The sequence below is a fragment of the Semicossyphus pulcher genome, unplaced genomic scaffold, assembly GCF_022749685.1.
Source record: "Semicossyphus pulcher isolate SPU_LCO1_2020_fin unplaced genomic scaffold, fSemPul1.0.p SCAF_5, whole genome shotgun sequence".
Taxonomy (NCBI): Eukaryota; Metazoa; Chordata; class Actinopteri; order Labriformes; family Labridae; genus Semicossyphus; species Semicossyphus pulcher.
In genome coordinates, this window is record NW_027211726.1 from 8,447,054 (window position 1) to 8,466,337 (window position 19,284).

General features: G+C 40.7%; 1 protein-coding gene across 5 annotated transcripts in view; it reads right to left on the bottom strand.

Annotated features, from left to right (window-relative positions):
- Nucleotides 1-13,576, bottom strand: part of LOC138608431 (MAP7 domain-containing protein 1-like) — a 49,099-nt gene extending 35,523 nt beyond the window's left edge. For 3 of the 5 annotated variants that reach the window (XM_069681011.1, XM_069681010.1, XM_069681009.1), the window contains exon 1: nt 13,203-13,575. In XM_069681011.1, coding sequence (XP_069537112.1) covers nt 13,203-13,269 — 67 coding nt within the window. In that variant the 5' untranslated portion in view covers nt 13,270-13,575. Of the gene's footprint in view, nt 1-13,202 lie in introns of all 5 variants that reach the window. The other 2 variants (XM_069681008.1, XM_069681007.1) reach the window with 1 other exon arrangement.
- Nucleotides 13,577-19,284: the final 5,708 nt, after the last annotated feature.

Sequence of the window (19,284 nt, forward strand, 5' to 3'; positions counted from 1 at the left end):
TTAATAGTATTATTTACTCTTTTGATTTCCCAAAAATGTAGGTGAAAAAGGCTTTATCGCCATTACTATTCTTAAAAGTTCCTATTTGTTTTGCTTATCTTGGCTTAATAACATTATAATCTTCACGAACTGTTGTATGAGACTTTGTAATTGTACCAATTAAACTGCAAACTCCGCAAGTGTATACTGTAAATATCATAATAACAAAGTTGCTATCTTTACATGTGCCTACAGCTGCAGGGGATGGCGCTTATAGAAAATGAAAAAAATAAAACATATGTAGATTTTATAAGATAATTGGATATAATAATCTCTTTAAAAAATCTGTCTAGTCATGAGTTTGACTGATTTAAGGTGGAGTAAATACGACAAATATCAAGAGAGAAACGTCTCTTTAAACAGTCTTTTTTAAAGGTTGGGGGGAGTAGAGCCCTCCGATGTGTGAAGCAGGTCACTCTATTGTTTAGAGTAATGTAATGTATGTTACACATATATGTATGTATGTGTGTGTGTGTGTGTGTGTGTGCTGTGATGAGTGGGACATGCTGGATCTGGGTCAGGCCGACCTCAGGAATCCCTGGCATCCACATTTCCCCTGCACGTGTTTATACAACGAATGTGTGTCTTTTGTATGTGTATGCTCGGCCCGCATGTGCCAAGGAATCAAAGGATTAAACTCATCCTAAAAGAGAGGAGATTAAATACTGTATGTGTAGTAAAAGCTACAGGACATTGTCTGAGTGAATTCACTTCCACAAAATGCATGAACGCAGATTAAGTGAGTCCAGGAGTTCGGACTATTTCAATCAAAAACATCTGCATGGCTGTGTTTAAAGGCTCACACAATGTTAAAAAACACATGTGTCCTTGTTAAACGCCTCCACCTCCGCTTCCTGTATGGACAGAAAAAGAAAGGAAACACTCTTGGGCAACAAGTATCCACACCCCAGGGAAAAGCAGAGGAAGAACATTCCTGGGACGCTGGTGCTGAGAGCATCAAAAGCCAAAACACAAGCCAGAAGTTAGCGTGAATACTGTTCCGCAGATACATCTCATGACAACATCTGAATAAACCAAAAGGTCAATGAGTCCAAATTCAATCATACATGAAACACAAAGAGCCTATAAACAAAATGTCAACGACACAACCGCCTCTGAGGGAACAGATAACTTCAGGCCTGCACGGACAAATGCCTCAGGAACCTTTGAACCTCTCTGATTCTCCCGTTACGTCGTGAGAGGACAGCAGACCGACAGCTGTGTTTGTAATGAGCTCCAGGCCGCAGCAACAACAACATGCACAGCTAATAATCACTGTCGCAGAAGAAGACATGTAGCTTCTCTGTGCTGATGAAAGAAGAGAAACCTTTATTTTAAAGCTGGGATTCAATTACAGGCCTCTGTGTGTCAGCTGTTGTGGACAAGCCTGCTGTTTTCTCTTTTGATCGCTGAAAGTACAAGTCTAGCAAGAAGCTAACGCAGTAATCGACTCCACGCCACCCTATTGTGGCGATGCCTGTTATGTTTTCTGTTCTTCTCTTAGCAATTTGTAAACCTATAAGTCTTCAATTTCACACAGAAATAGACAAAATTACTCCTCTCATTTATAGCCAACAATAAAATGAAATTATAATTTAAAATTTGTAAGCAGATTTGGTTCGGTTTTAGCTAGCAAGCGATGCTCAGCTAGCTAACTCCATGCTCATGCTAAAACTGTTAGTGAGTTGGTTAAAAACTCTGTATCACTGTGACTTTTTAATGTGTCAGTGGACTTATTTTAACTGAAAACATTATACGTGTCATATACACTCATGTACTTTCTAAATACTTGATATGAAGCTAAAAGATAAAAGCTAAAGGTAGCACAGCAGGCTTGACAAAAAGGTGGAACATTGTGTACTGCAAGCAGAGCTAGTTAGCCCTGCTATTATGAACAGTATTATTTATTAAAAAGGAATTAAACTGTAATGAGCTCCAACATAATCCTTGGATAATTTCAAGGTTATAATTTAACAAAAAAGGTAGTTGTACAAGCAACTGTACCTAGCTACTAGTAGCTAGTTAGCCAAATATGCTAACTTTAGAGTTTAGAGCAAACAAGAAAAACAAGTAATACATTGGATTAACCTTAAAACCTTAAAAGTTTATCAACTGTCTGTGTTTAGGTATAATTGATTTATTCTATTGAATTAGAATAACTTTATATTATTGTCGCTTTAGCTAACATGAACTAACTGGCTAAATTTCTTAGCAGTTGTAGCTAGCTTAAGAAAGGTAGGCTACATACAAATGAGTTGAGTTTCTATATTTTATTAAAATGTTTCACAAATTGTTGGTTATTTTTTTTCTTTCATGCAATTTATTCATGAAGTTATTTCACAATGACATTTTTTTTAAAATATACAAATATTATCTGCATAAATAGATTCCACTAAAGGTAATTTAAACAACGTCTCTTTATCACAAACTCATATTACAACCTATTTTCTACCTTCAAACAACCAAAAATGTAACTAATCGGACACAAGATGCGTTTAAAATGAGTAAACATCAGTTTGACGGTCTACTCTCTTATTGTCTCTACCCTAACCCCATCTTTGAATACAGGGCACAAACAGGAGAAGCTATTAAAAGCATAACCGAGTTAAAAACAGTGTTTGAACATTGGACCTTAAAAGATTCAGTCAGAACGACAAAAGGCACGCAAGCAGGATGTTAGCTTCTCCACTTCAATCAGGATCTCCAGATGCTTTTAGCCACAAAGAAGTGGGTTACCCAGTCACAAAGACTTAAAACGGAGCCAAGCATGAATCATAAATGGACAATCTATTATTCACCTTTTCCTCCTTCTCTATTCCATAGCAAAAGGTTGATACTTAAAATAGGGTCAAAGGTGATGCAGCGAGTTTTTAAATGGCGGCTGCTGAGAAAAGCTTTTCTTCGAGACACAGAGAAAATAGCTCAGGCGTGGTTTGTTGTGACTGTGGCTGCCGTCAGGGTGTTTCACTTCCTCGGTCATGACCTCATCCCTAGGTAATCACTAAGACGGGGCAACAGTAAGCAAAGCATGTAAATAACAGAGTTACCACAAGGTTTGTTTGTCTTTACATCGAGGACAATAACAATACAGTAGCAGCAAACCTTCTCAGGCATCAACACAAACTCTACACAGCTGATATGAGAAAGGCCAAACAGAGGTGTGACTTCTGCTATGATTGAAAAAGAGGAAAACAGAGGGAAAGACTTCACTTCCAGTTTCACCTAGTATCAAAAACAAGTCAAGTTCTGAAAAAATGGTGTTCATTGTCATGTCAGATGTAATGGCTGTACTTAGTATCACTTAGCTGTGTTTCGTTGCTGTGTATTTTGAGGCCGATTTCGTCACAGCGGTGCGTCGAAGGCTGTCACATTTCGAAGGCAACTTCAGATGCGTCGTCCTTTTGCGCACAACGTATCCCACGATTCATTGCGCGTCCATTCAAACAAGATGGCTGACTCTCAAGTGGTCGAGGAATACACTTTAAATGTAAAGGTTTTAGGTGTCAACTAAATCGAATAGCTAGCGATACAAAGGTTTTTAAAAAATGAGGGGGCCTTGAAACTTCAAATTGTCTTTAAAATAATAGGTTAAGTTATGTTAGCTAGTTGGCCACCTACCTGTTGCTAGGCGACAGGAGTGGCACTTTGTGACTGAAGGGTAAGGGCGAAAACAGCTGGTGGCGCAAACAGGAAATCGATTGTCCATAGTCATGTGGCTACATCCAGTTATATACAGTCTATGGTAAGGACGAATGAATGGATCAATCAAACAATCACAGGACTCCCAAAAGAACAGTTTTCATGACCTGTATGTAAACTCGACGTCTTTGCTCTTTAATACAGTAGACGAGTAACTGTACATATGTGTAAACATGGAAAAAGTCCTGTTACGCATCACTGTTTTTGTCACGTCCGTCATTTTGCAAAGAGATAACGGCGCACAGCCTGACATCACAAGCCAAAAATGCCGTTTACCCCGTCTACACATCTCCGCGGAAACTGAGTTTCTAAAAGTCTTCAGCCTGGCCGGAGTTTTACAAAAGATCCGTTTTCAGTGACCTGAACATTTGTGTGGACAAAAGGAAAAACGCAGAGAAAAAGCCACGTTTTGAAAAACTTACTTTTACTGACAGAAAAATGTATTTATTTGAACCAAAACCATCATCTTTTCCTTAACCTAACCTACAAGTGTGTGCCTAATTATTACCACACACCAAACAGCTACTGTTTCATAATGTAAACCAACATTCTGGGTCATTCTGGGAGTCTTACGCAAAGGACCTTTCTGCTGTTTAGGTATGATGACGTGTTGATTATTTCAGCTCTAGTACAGATAGCTGTGAAACAATACTCGGCCTGTACAGCCGAAGAAACAAGTTACATAACACAGAGACAACAAGGGGAACAACAGGCAGAAACAAGAAGTAAACAGAGATCTGCAGTAACAATGAGCCGCACTGCAGCTGATCTGTGTCCTGTTTATTTCTCTCATAACCGCAGACCAGCGAGCCTCCTCCAGACTCAGACCACTTACTGCAGCAGTACACCTAATTAAATCTGTTCTTTTCTTCTTCTTTTCCAGTATTTAAACATCTATCAAGAGCTGACCTGGTCTGAGTCTCCTTGTCTGCAGTTCCCATAACAGTTTCAGCTCGCCTGGTGTCAATATTTACTAAAAAAACGGGTCTGGGGATCTTTTTGTGATTAAAACTTCAGAAACAAGTCACGGTAAGTCTCTTCAGTCCACAGCTGCCCCTCCACTCTCTTGTTTTGGGCTCATAAAGTAGGGCATAACTCCGTCTGGCTGACTCATGTTGACCTGGCAGCACGCTGAGGTGTGATGACAGACTAAGTTTAATCTCAGCTGAGGTCTGGTTTCAGGGCGGCGAGGGGCTTTCATAGAGTTGGTCACAGCAGGTCAACAAATGATGCCATGACAGCAGGAAGAAACAAATAATGTGACACAAGAGAAGTTAATATTGTGCTTTGTCATCTAGAACTATACTACCAATTTAGATTCAGTATAATGATGAACTGGGGAAAGTACATGCATTTTGTAGGGGATACAAATATAGATCATAATTCCGGATATCAGTTTATTCGGCTCTGTAAAGCCCCGGTCACACATGCACTGCACTCCTAAAAATATCTCCACTTTATCCGGGTGGACGGCATGTGTGAACACAAGCTTGCACACTTTTCCCTGCCTGCCTCCTCTTACAACGTCCGCAAGAAGTCGTGGTGAGCCGACTTGTCGACGCAGCTTGTAATGCTCAGGAACATCCGCCGCTCGGGTGATGACGTTTATATCCTGCGACCGGCGTGAAAACCAGAAGAGAGGCACATAACAGGATGAATGAAAACATCCGAGGTCGAGGAAGAAGGATCGTTTACAAGAGGACAATAGAAAGGATGAGCGCAAGAGAGGAAGAGATTCAGGAGCTTCTGACTGTGAGGGCCGACGCCGAATTGCTCGCCAGTTGCGGGGACTTTCACAGCGTACTTTTTACCTCACGTGTGTACCAGAGTCCATCAAAACCTCCACTTGCTCCTCATTCAACATAGGATCCAGCTCAAAATCCTCCTCATCGCCTAAAGGCCCTCCACAACCTAGCCCCCTCCGACCTCACTGACCTCCTTCACCAACACACACTCCCACCCGTGACCTCAGATCTGCCGACGCTAGAAGTATTGATGTTTTAGGGAACAGTTTTTAATTTCGAAAGCATTTAGTATTGACAGCTAAGGTAGCTCAGTCAGTAAGGAACCGGAGGGTGGCCGGTTCAAGTCCCAATACGGACCAAGTGTGGAGAGGTGCCGGTTCCTTTCCTGGGCACTGTCGAGGTATCCTCAAGGCAAGGCACTGAATCCCCCACTGCTCGGGGTAGAATCCATATGCAGCCCCCTCACTCTGACATAAGTCCATTAGTGCATAGGGTCCTGTTTGTGCATGTGTGTGTGTATCAGCCATATGTTTCTGAGCATGTAGCATGTTCGTAATAATAACAGAGGGACAACAAACATTGAATAAAGTCTTCTCGAGCCTTCCTATTAATTCCTGAATTGTATACATTTATGAATGAATACCTGTTGTCACTAAAACTCCACATGTAGATGCATCTTCAACATAAACTCTGTAGCGTTTTGCTTCAGACACATCAGATGATAAAAAGCTTCCTAAAAAACGCCGCAGGACACTAACGAGCTTCATCGAGGTCAGGTGGCCTCTACCTGATTCACTGCATCTCATCAACATCAGGCACATCAAATCTGTCATCCAACATGATGAGTTACATCAACTCAAAGCCCTCCAGAGGAAAGAGGAGTCTTTCAAGGATCGTTTCAGAGCATAAGAAAGGAAGAGCGAGCTGCTGGCTGGGTAACTGCGGCTCCTGCGGGGGTAATGGAAGGAGCAGAGTGGCGTCACTGTAGGAGACTGCAGAGGTAATCAATCGACTGGTGCACCAGGAAGCGCTGCGTTTTCACTGGTTTAATGCCTGTGCATTTGTTGATATGGACTAGCCGTCATCCTTACACAACCTAAAGCGAAGGTGATCTGTTGTAAGTCAACATGGCTGATCATTAACATGTTCTTTATAATCCTGAGTGATGTCGTCCTGTCTTCAAGATTAAATTAGGCTGCAGTACAGCCTGTGGGTGCTGTGACCGAGATGTTGAGTGCTGAGTGACGTGTGTATATGTGTGTGTGTGTGTGTGTGAGTTTAAGTGGGCACGCACGTCAAATGTAGCTACATCAGGGCTGTTATCTGCACACACAAGCACACACACACTTCAAAGCAGGAGGACGAGGGAGGGTGTGCGTGTGGGGTTGGGAGGGGTGCATCTGTTAGTGATTCCCCCGAGGTTGGAATATTACATCAACAAAAACATCCAGCACATTCTGCAAGGCAGCATGGGTAACGGGGGAGACAAGAACAGAACAGGAAGCAAACAGACACAGCTGAACAACTAAGATACGAAAACAACAAATTCCAAAGAAACTTGTGTTGTTCTTGTTGCTAACATCACACTAAATATATTCATGCACCATCTACCTGGAAGAAATCTAAGCTAACAAAGTTTCCTTTGCAAACACAACAAATCTTTTTAACACTTAAGATGAATGAAGCTTCTTGAAGGTCTATTAATTAAACTTTAATAGACAGCCAAGGACATAAAAAGAGAGAGTGAAGAGCCTCAGGGTTAGCCCAAAAGGCCCCGAGGAAATAATCAATACTGTAGGCGTCTAATACATCAAAGTGAATCATCAGCTAGAATTTTGAAGCTACATTCAAGTGCAGTGCAGCACATGTTGTCCGATAAAGATACCAGTTAATGCCTCCGATACAGCCCAAAATGCATCAAATCGGTAACGGTGAGTAGGCCAGGTTATCCCACAGCCAACACCATCATTTATCTGCCTCAAACAGACCGACTTGTTTCACTGGAAATCCTTTTTTTTGTCTTAAACAGAAACCTAAACAGCTCTGAGCTTACAACAGAGACGGATCGGATTGTTGATGTCACTATGGATGCATTATTGGCGTCACTAGCAACTACAGCTAAAGTTTCAGGTCATTTTAAAATGACGTGAAAATAGCAAACTGTGCAGTGTTAGTGGAGAATGTGACTTTAAGAAGAGCAACACTGTATGAAGTAGCATTAAACCTTTTTTGGAGGGGTTCCTGTTAGGGGTGGGACAAAATATCGACACAGCAATATATCGTCGTCCTGACTCGTGCAATACAATTGTTGATATTTTAATTTATCATTACATCACTACTTCATGACTCCTCCCCGTGGCGCTTACGACATGAATGCAACATGAACGGAAATTAATGGCCAAAGAAGTTAATCAGATATCGTAATTTATCATTATATGATTGTCTTGCAATATATCAATTATCGCAGAATTGCTGTATCGTGATATTATCGTTATCGTGGGGTGCACGTATCGCGCACCGTAACGTGAGTTACCCTGAGATTCCCACCCGTAGCTGCTGCTAACGTTAGCTTAAGTTGTTTCAAGGTAGGTTTCTCCGGAAGGAAAATCAATCTTATTGGTTCTTTATACTCCTTCCTCTTTCTTCCTATACATGTTTGTGGTGCTGACATGAAATATACTTCCAATTAAAATCCATGATTTTAGAAGTCTTGCTGACTGACACAAAAAAATATCATCTATGAGCATGAATCAGCGGATGACGTGACTATTTGAGACCAGGTTGTATCACAAAAGTTCTTGAAGTCTGAATAAGTCATAGGGTCTTTAACATTACAAAACTAAACATCCCCCAGGAAGTGATGTGTTTAGCTTTTCCTGACGCAGCAACTGTTCATGTGTTTACAAAGAAATGGGTAGCAGTATGTTGTTAGCATTAGCATCTACAAAAAGTCGTCCTTAACAAAGCTCCAAACAGGTGACATTTGGGAAGTGCAGGGGGAAGATATGCAGTTTAAAAAAGGGTGTTTTTGGATTAAGCATTTGGAGTATTTGTGCTTATTGTTGAGTCAGAAAGAATTACGCACTTTATCTGCCCCTGATTTACTGATCATTCCCGCAACATCAGCTGTAAAATAGTCCCAGATGTTTAGGTGCTGACTCTGGTCTAAAGAATGTCATACGACAGCTCCCTTTATGACTAAAATCGGCCTCACCAGTTCTTAACAGGATTATGCTGCAAACAGGATTATTAATATCAACGTCTCATTCAAGACTTCTGCTTTTTTTTAAATGTCGGATACGAAGGGAGACATGACTAATGTGTGCATCAGCGCTCAGGAAGCTACATCCTTCGCCTTCTTCAAACTGGGGCAGCCGAGTGGAGCGTTTCCTCTCCTTTCCTGTGGAGTCATGGCTGTGATTTATAGCATCTGGTCACAGGGATCGCTGACGTGGACTGTAGAAGAGAACGCTCTGGCCTGCTCGGTCTCCTCCTTTCTTCTTGAAGGATCCGCTCACACCACAACAACGCGCTTCAACCTCGACTCCCCGTCCAGTTTCTCAGAGTCATTGTAGCCGACCCCGTCCACACCCTCTCAGCAGAAATCTCAGCTCTACCACCCACCCATGTACATGCGTTCGAGCCCCCCAGGATACGAGACACAGTTGGCAGAGCTGTGAGAACTTGAGCCCCGTCTGACCGCAGGAGCTGAGAGGAGCTTTGTCTTTCAAGTTTTTAAGCTTCACTTTTTCCCCTCTATTACTAACAGACAGCATAAAAACACAGCTGTTTTAAAAGAATAAGGACTGAGTCATTTTAAATGTTTCAATATTTCCATTAACCAATTAGCTGATGTGTTTTTGTAGAGACATGGAACGATTTAAAGTTACAGCAAAAAGGCTTTTATGATAAGGTCTAAAAAGTGTTCACCAAACTTAACCAAATTTCAGATAACACTGGCTGAAGTTGGTTGAGCATCGGCTCCCAAAATCCAATAAATAGCAGGACATTGCTGCTAACATTAGCTTGAATGCTGTTGTGGTGGTAGCTAGGAAAGGCTACCAAACAGAGGGTAATTCCAATACAGTTGATGAACTAGCTATAATAGGCTTTTTAAACATACTGTAACCACACAAAAATAATGCTGTACAAATACAAAAACATACAAAATGTGGCGACTACTCTAAGAGCTAAGCTAGTTAGCTGGACCTGCTAGCATTTAAGGCTTACATTGTTGGTGTTTTTTCCTTTCCTTACATTTCCGTTGATGTATTTTTGGTTTTGGAAAATACCAAAACACACTGACAATCAATCTTTAATTAATGAGAATAGCTCTTGCTACAACGACAGTTACTTGTTGCTACATTAACATCCATCATTGTTCGGGGGAAGAGTTTAGCTAACAGTCGAGTGTTAAAACAACTTTATATAGAAAACAACAACAAAAAATCCACGAACAAGCAATGTTAAAACATCACTTGTAAGCAGTAACTCTACAAAACACATGAAGGGTTCCTTGTCCCTAGAAGTATAGCTGGATTTGGAAACTAAGCTAGTTAGCTTGACCAGCTAACATTTTCACCCTATGTTTGATTGTTTACAGTTCTGATTTTGTATTTCTGGTTTTTGAAAACACTAAAACCAATTGAATCTGACTTTTTCACAGAAGGAGTTAAGCTAACGGACAAATGGAACAACCAATTATAGAGTAAAAATAAATAAATTCTGAAAACAAGCAATGTTGAGACGTCGTTTTGTTACCTGTAACTCCACAAACAACACAGAGGCTTCCTCGCGTTCTGAGGTATTGCTGGATTTAGCTACTACTCTAGGAACTAAGCTAGTTAGCTGGACCTGCTAACGTTTTGATGACTGCTAAATATTTCTTAATTTTTCTGTTGTATTTCTAGTTTCTAAAAGTACTTCAAAATTTAAAATAAGAGATTTTTTACATTGTGTGGCGCTTGCTACAACAAAATGTAATTGATTATTGTCGGCTAGTTTAGCTAACGGTCAAGTGTTGCAACCATTTATCAAGCAAAAATGACAAACATCTTAAATACGAGGACTTTGACAAAACAATCTTGGGCCTGACATTTCAGTCATAATTGAGATACTGAAAATTATTAGTTGTGGTCATAATTATAGTCTATTTACCAGAGCAACGTTGCTTCTTTTCTGGAGTATAATGGCAGAGTACAACTAATGATAGGGGCAAATCAAAGGCCTGTGCAGGAAGGTTTCCAGGCCAAAATCTACATTTCCAGCCTTGGCTGGGATGTTGAACGTGCGCCAAGAACATAACGTCAGCATGACTGGGAAGCTCACAGAGCCAAAGGGAGTCCACGTCTGATTACTTCCACAGAGGAGCATTTAACTCCACAGTGAGACTCTGCCTGCGGGGCAGCGAGGCTGGAAAAGTTGATCCAGCGACACCGCAGATATCAGGAAAGAGAAGTTTTCACCTGTGGAGGAGTTGTAGCACGTCTATTTAAACTCTCATAGAAACAAGTGGAGAGGGGTTTTCTCTCTGCTTAACACAAAAGGTGAATTGTTTCAGCGAAGGACGGCGGTGCCACTCCTATTGTGAGGCACAAACAAGGAGCCTTTGAACATGTCATGTCTTGGAGAGGCTTGGTTTGACCGCAGAAAGGAAGAAAGGAAGTTGCTAGCTGTGTCTCCTCAGAGAAAAATCTCTCTGGTGTTTTCTGCTCTGTAGCATCGATTCTGACGCAGGAAGAAAACCTGATTAAGTGGCAAAATGTTTGTGGTTAACAGGTTTCAGGGGATGACAGGAATGGTGAGAAGAGGAGGGGTCTAAGTGTATGCGTGAAGGGGGTGTGTTAGGGATTTGGATGGTCTACATGCATTAGGGCTAAACCAGAGATCTGCCAACTTCAGACCTGAATAAATCACTTTGATACGGGATTATGATCCCCTCTCCGAGCGCTGCAGGCACACCAGGCTGCACAAAACAAACAAACCCTAGTTGGCTTTTCTTTTCTATCTTTTTTTCAACGAGAATGAGACTCACAGCTCTCGGAAAGGAGTCAGAGGAGGGAGAATGTTTCTGTTTATCTAATGCTGCTGCCTTTTTCGGCGTCGAGCATTCCTCCTGATAACGTCACATGTTGATCAACCCTGCCGCATGCTCTCAGTAGAAGGCCTGCGACCAAAACATGCTTCTCAGAATACATATTGATGGGTGGATTACGCTACACAACAATATGAGCTTGTTGAGCACAAGTTTCACCCCTAAGAGAAATGTCTCATTGTGGGGCCCGTAAAGCAACTGCACAAGCTTTCCCTTCAGTCCCGCCTCTTAACCCCCAAGGCATTTGGCTGTTAGTGAATTTGACAACTTTAGGAGTTAATGATTTTAAAAAAACAGCATTCATAATGAGGAGTTAATGTACCTCAAAACAATGTACCTTGCAGCTTGGTCATGAACAGGAACCAGCACTTTGGGTATGGCATATTCAGGCCTTTGCTTGTTACATGGTTGCTATAAGAGCTAAAACAATAAGCCTATCAGCCTATATTAGATTACTGCACATTAAATATGTCCGCAGATTTTCTTGCAACATGTACACATAGACTCCCACACATGCAGCGAGCAAGCCTGCATTCGCAGTGATAAAAAGCTGCAGCAGATGCTGGTCCGTCCATCCAACACTCTCCACATCAAGTGGAAACAGGGGGGGGAGGGCCGCCAGTGAAGAGAGAGTCACCTTCTCTACCAACACACAGGTCAAGGGGAGATGTGTGATGGAGGTGGAGGCAGCGTGAAGCACATTTTCTGTGCTCTTATTTGCTCATATGATTAATAATATATGGGTTTTATAATCATGTCATGCACACAAGAAAGACAAGAATACGTTTATGCCAGATTCAGTGTAAAAATAAGAACCTAACCACTTTAAGACCTTAAATCATTAGCAAAAACATGTCCTCTGTAATGCTGGAGAAATAAGAATAAACATAAGCCAAACACATGAAACTTAAACAACCATCCAAATAATATGTCCCATTATTAAACCATTATATCATTATGGTTCAGCTTATTTGTGCACAAAAAATAAAGATTTCAGCTACAAAAACAGCCTGTGCAGTGTGAGAGACCTTCAGCTGGAGATGCAGATGTTAAAACCTCTGCATCAGCCAGTATCTGTGCTGCCTGAGTGCTCTTTAGCAAAACACCAGACGGAAAAAAACAGATTATTTTCCTGCTGTTATCTATTTAGTATTTCAATAATATTATGTGGCATAAGGGACCTATTTATGTTTTCGCTGCCTACACTAGCTCTCCAGTGTCAGTGCTGCCTGGTTGTTTCTGTGTGCCATTTTTCACCCTGTGCACCACTGACGTGTTTGGTAATGGAGACCACAGCACGGTGCAGCATTTCCAGGATCTGTGCTGGTTAGGACCCGCCTGTTAGAGATGCAGACAGCCTGGTGTTTAGTGTGCAGGAATTACAGCGGGGTTACCAGGGCGGAGAAACATCCCATCTTTTCAGATTTGAGTGGGAGAAAATTGATGTGTGGCGCCGCTGCAGCTAAAATGTCCACTGAAAACACCGCCACGATTGATTTTGAATGGTAGGATGAAAAGATTAAGGAAAATAACAAGGAGATAACATCATGTATAATCAAACCCCCACCTTAATTCTACAGTAACGGTATTCATGACCTATTTTCAAGTGACTGTAAGGTACTCACTTTTGTCTGTTAGTGTCAGCTTCTCCTCGAAATTATGTCCAAGCTCTTTATAATCCATTGTTTCCATTCAGGCGGATGGCAGTCCGGTTCCTGTTGCTGTCATTCCTCAGAGTCTTCCCCAAGTACAGGAGATGAAACTCCCGGTACAGATCGCCCAAACACGCCCTTAGTAAATCCAACCGGAATAGAAGCAAAAAAGTGACAAAAAATTACGTGAAAATAAAACAGAATCCGAAAAAACAAACTGCTGGGAATGTTTAAAACGTTAAATTATAAAACGTCTGTTAAAATATCTTGTTAAAATTATACTCTCGGTCCAATCCACAGGGTCGTTAGAGGAAAATCTACAGTGCGGGAATAAAATGCTTCAGCGAGTCCTGTGAGGCGTAGGATCGAACGCAAGTTACAGGACGTGACAAAGGCTCTTCCGGTCCAGATTTTCAGAATAAAATAAACCAATACCATTTTGCATATTTAGCCAAAAGCACATCTTAGGTTTTTTCCCCCCAGATCTTTCAAATGCACCTCTGGGTTATCCCCTGCCAATGGAATTTGCTCAGTCAATTTAGAGGGTTGAGTCATACCCATGACACCTGAGGAAAAACATCAAGATCCAGGTGTATGCTTAAAGAAAAAGTAAGTTGTAGGCTAAGTAAAAGTCTAGTCGGCTAAGTGGACCTTGAGTTAACTTTTATGTTAACTCTCTAAGAAGTTAATATAAAAATAATAATTTTAAAAAATCGCTCTATTCCAAGTATGGCCCCATATTTATATATATATATATAGAGAGAGAGAGAGAGAGAGAGAGAGAGATTTTTACTTTCAAAGAAAATAAATAATAAATTGCATACATTATAAGAACATAAATAATACATTTTGCATGAATAATAAATAGTTCAACACAATAATCTTTAAAGACAAATTGAAAGGATACTTACATAGTTTTCCAAAGCGATGTAATTTTTTCCAGAAGGTCTTAAAACAAATATTTTTTGCCAGCACTATATTATACATTCAAGATATAAAACATAAAAGATGTGTCTTTCATTGTATAGTTACAGATTTAGTTAAAGGTCAATTTTGGTCGGCATGATGGACAACACAAAACAGAGCACATTGTAAAAAAGTAGCCTATTAGTAAATATTTTGATGGTAAAAATACAGATACTTTACTTTATGGCAATGAGGAACAGCCTCAAGGTGATTTAATCAAAACTAGGTCTACCACCACTACGGTTTAGATTAATATTTATATACAGCTATTAACTCAAAACCTTTTCTAAATACATATATTTTAAAGCTGATGAATAAGACTGGCATTTTGAGTAATGATGTTTTATTCTGGAGGCAGGATTACTAAATTTCCGGTTGTAGTTTTTCCCTCTCTTGCTAGCTTGACGCTACCGAACGCAGCGAAAAACCGCATGCCGGACAACTGGAAAATACCAACTGTTTCGCGAAGAAAAAAAACTGATTTACCCATCAAACATTAGACCACATGATTGATTAAAGACGTATTAAAAAGCAAAACAATACATTATAATTGCCATAAGGCCTTTCCTACAAGTTTCAACTCGAGAAACAGAAATGAAAAGTCATCTTAATTATTAAACCCTGCGAGTGGTGAATGGTTTGGTCCATCAGATGATTTCCAGCAGCTGAAATCAGCCCTGCTGCCCGGAACGAGGAGAGTTGTCATCACAGCGTATGAAATGGACTGTGTGTGTAATTACAGCAAACAAGCGGACGCTAATTACTAGTAATAGGCATCTTAACTCACTTTAATTAAAATACCTTCAATTTTCTTTGTGATAAAATCAAGTGGAAGATTACAGGAATAATAACAAGATGTAAACGTAACAGAGGAAGATCTCCATCAATAAATAAATGATGACAATTCGTTTTCAAAAACAATATGATTTCTTTAATGATATACTGTATAAGTACAAAATGCTGTATATTATATATGCCTCCTTCCTTTACAGTATATACAAAGTGACAGTGCAATATGCAGCTCATAGTATTATTGGGGATGACATGCTGTTTAACAATTGATATGACCTTGCTGCCACTGCAGGAGACGGAGGAGGGCAATCTTCCAGGAGGAAATCTGCTGCCAAGCCTTACCTGATAAGAAGCAGCAACAGCATACAAAATAACAACAACAAAAACCCTAAGTGAGTTTGTAATGCAGTTTTAAATCATGTTTTATTGGGTCTGTTTTTATAAAATAATTATAGTTTATTCCAGAAATCCCCGGATACATTTGCATCACATCAAAAGAATAGTGAATTTTTAACATGACATCTTCTCTCATTAATAAAGATAGAAGCAGAAAAGTGGTTTCTGCAGGGTTGAAGAGGAGAGTCATTCATTTTTTAGAAGAGGCATTTTATAAATAGTCTGACCAGCATCACACCCACCACCTTTTTGGTCATCTGGATAAAAAAAATCAGATTAATTATTGATCGGGTCATCTGCGCTCATTTTCTTTTCCTGAATCTGCAGGACATAAAGGATGGCACTGAGTAGAAGAACATTATAAAAACGAGAAATGATGGTAGAGCTATACTAAATGCTAAAAGGCCAAATGTATGTGAGATAAAATATGCATGACTCACGTCGCTTCCAGAAGACATTAAAGACTTCATGACTCTAAACACTCAGGTTGTGGTTGATTATTCCCTGTGGTCGGTCCTTGCTTTTAAGTCTTTCCTTAACTTATATTTGAGTCTAAAATCTACATCTCTATATTCTAAACAAAAATCAAACAGCATCCTGATTTATTGCTTAGCACATTTTTTGATCCCTTTAAAGATGGTACATGAAGGCTAAAGATGTGCAGCCAGACTAATCAATCCACGAGCAGCATAAAAGGGGACGAGAAGCAGCTCCATCGGGGCTAATTGAGTTTGATCTGTTGGTGCATGTGAGGGAGCAAACGGCTCTGGTGTTGAGTCTGGAGTCTTTCTTTGTACACACATATATAAACTGGACAAATAGACTTTCCATGTCAGCCATATCATTTTCATCTTGATTTATTTCTCAATTAAAACCAACATCCGGCATGCTGAGAGGCACTTGATAACACTGACAGCTCTGTATACTTGTGTGGTTTTTCAAGAAAATGTTGCGTCTTTTAGTCATGTGTTATAAAGAAGGACAGGGGATGGGATGACTTTTCAAGAATGTGACCTTAAGATAAATAAATGAGCTAATGATTTTGATCAATGAAGGGACTCTTTGTAGCACTGGTGATGGTATGACGGCAGTGAAATGATAAACAGATTACAGATAAACCTTAAAGCTCCCCCTCAGGTATCAACTACTAGAAATGCTCCAGTATGACTCTGTTGACAGCCACATTCTTTATGTTGTGAAGCATAATAATAATAACTGTTCTGAGAGGCATGAACTTGAACACAGCAGTGCTTGGAGCTAAATGCTAACAACAGCATGCTTATATAGTCACAATGACGATCGCTTAGGAGGTATAATTTTTACTTTTGTTGTCAGCTTAGTTTAGCGTGCCGACATGCTAACAATTGCTAATTAGATCCAAACAAAAGTACAGCTGAGGCTGATAGGAATGTCTCTAGTTGACAGTTAACTGGTTAGAACAATTCTGACCTATGATGGTGTTTGATAAGAAAAAAAAAGAATGAATTCAACCGAGGGATCCTGTTCGGGGTCGCGGGGGAGCTGGAGCTAATCCCAGCTGTTATTGGCGGAGCACACCCTGGATTAGTCGCCAGTCAATCACAGGGCCGACACGCAGAGACGGACAACCTTTCACGCTCACATCTACGAGCAATTTAGAGTCACCAAAGAATCGAACACGCGTGTCTTTGGAATGTGGGAGGAAGTCCGAGTACCCGGAGGGAACCCACGCATGCACGGGGAGAACATGCGAACTCCACACTGAAAGGCCCTCTTCGTCCGAACAGGGATTGGAACTAGGGAACCTTCTAGCAGCGCTAACCACTGCACCACCGTGCAGCCCGGGTATGTACATTTCTCTACAAAATTAAATTGCAATCAGTCCAAAAGTTACTAAAAGGACATTGTGAACCTAATGATGGTGCTAGAGAAAAAGGATGGATCAACCTCTGGGGAACACAAAAGTTTGTACAAAGTGTCAAAGTATCAATCCAATGGTTGATCCGGTGACCATAAATGATTGTGCCAAGTATAAATATATAGGTAAAGAAGTGCCATCATCAGGCTAATCAAAGCCAGAGTTCATCCTGTGGGGACCACGAATAACCATGAAGGAAACTAAATATGGTGGACAAACGTTTCTCATTTTCTTTCCTTTGTTGATTCATGTCTTGATTCTAAATGTGCTTTAACCCTCCTCACATAAGACTGCAGCAGATTAAATTGTGCCTGCAATCCACTGATGTTCTGCCAAGCAAACAAGTTGGCATGATTCGCTCTGATGTAGGAAGCATCACTCTACCAGGACAAATGAGTTTAATTCTTATCCCTCAGACTCTGTTGTAACAATTTAGAGCCAAATCTAACCTCATATATCTGGTTAGAGCCTTAAATGCTTCAGTAAAGTCAGTTTTAATCAACAATGATCTAGGAGCAACTCATTCAACATGCATGTGTCATTGAACTTTTCCTCTCACAAAGAGCTTCCTCACTGAGACTTTCCTTGTGCGAGTGCATGTCCAAACTCGCCTGCACCTGACTAAGATACGGGGAGGTACAGAGAGCCTCCCATAAACCCACAGAGGCATGTAGTTAATTGCCCCTCCTACACCCTCTACCACAAAGGCACTACAAAAAGACTGTAACCCAAAAAAGCCTGCAGTTGCACTTACAACATTCGTCTGGATCCTCCCCTGAGCACATTTCTGTCTGAAAGAGGAGTTATAAAACGCTCTTTTCATTGTAAAACCCCGGAGTGCACAATGCTTTGGTTTTTACAGGGCGAGTACACATATTTGGAGAGCACACTGCTGAAGTCACAGTCTGAATATAACCACAGCTGCTGCAGTGTGGGAGTGCAGCATGTCTGCAGTTGGTGTGGTTATGGAGAACAGAGCTGGGGAAAAATTTCAAACTGATTTCCTTGCGAGCAGATGACACTGTGGTGCAAACTGGTGCATCCTTTGTCTGCGCATGTGGAAAAAGCCGGAGATATAAATAACAACTTTTTGGCACCGTGTTGAAGTTTTATTCTGTCATTACCAGAGAGCAGTTATCTCTCCGTGGCATTAATTTCCATGCTAACAGCTGCATCTGGTGACACAAAATGCCACGTCGATGCTCAATGAAACTATTTCCTGAGTGAAAACTTTCTTAGAGCAAAGTTTAACAGTTTGAGAAACATGCTAATTCAGTTTTTGGAAGAGAATCAGATTAGACAACTGACACTGTATTCATATCTGTATGATGGATATGAAGCTACAGCAAGCAGGCAGCTAGCTTAGCTTAGCATTAATACTGGAAACGATATTCATCTAGGTTACAAATTCCACCTACCAGCACCTCTAAAACTCAATAACACATTTTACTGTTTGGAAAACTGATGTTTAATCCAAACAAAAAGTCAATTTAAAGTTATAATCTTGAAGATCTCAGTTTAGTCTTTCTTGGCGACACCTATGGTGATAAACAGTAATTGTGGAAGCACACTTCCCATATATCCAGACAGTGTTGCATGTGTGACGTCCACGGTTGGCTCTGGTTCTAACCTACGCTTTCCTTTTCAGACTGTTTGCTTCATCTGAGCGTCAACTTTGTTTCTTTTTCTTTGGATTTTCACTTATTTTTGAAGTTGTATCTGTAGTCATCCATCTTTTCTTTGTTTGTTCTGCCATAGTAGATTACTGTTTACTCGCAACATTTGCAGAGAGCGGAAAAGCAGCCGCTTAGCTCACCTACCCTCTCTGGCAGACCAACCACTGCTGGCTGATGGAAAACGCGTCACTGACTGGGCGCCGCTTGTGATTTTTTGCACAAAAGTTGCACCAGACACCCAGTCTGTAAAACTGCAAATGCAAAGGCTTTCATCAGTGGGCCATCGGCTCAGTCACCATTGAGATTATCACTGTAAACCATTACAGTT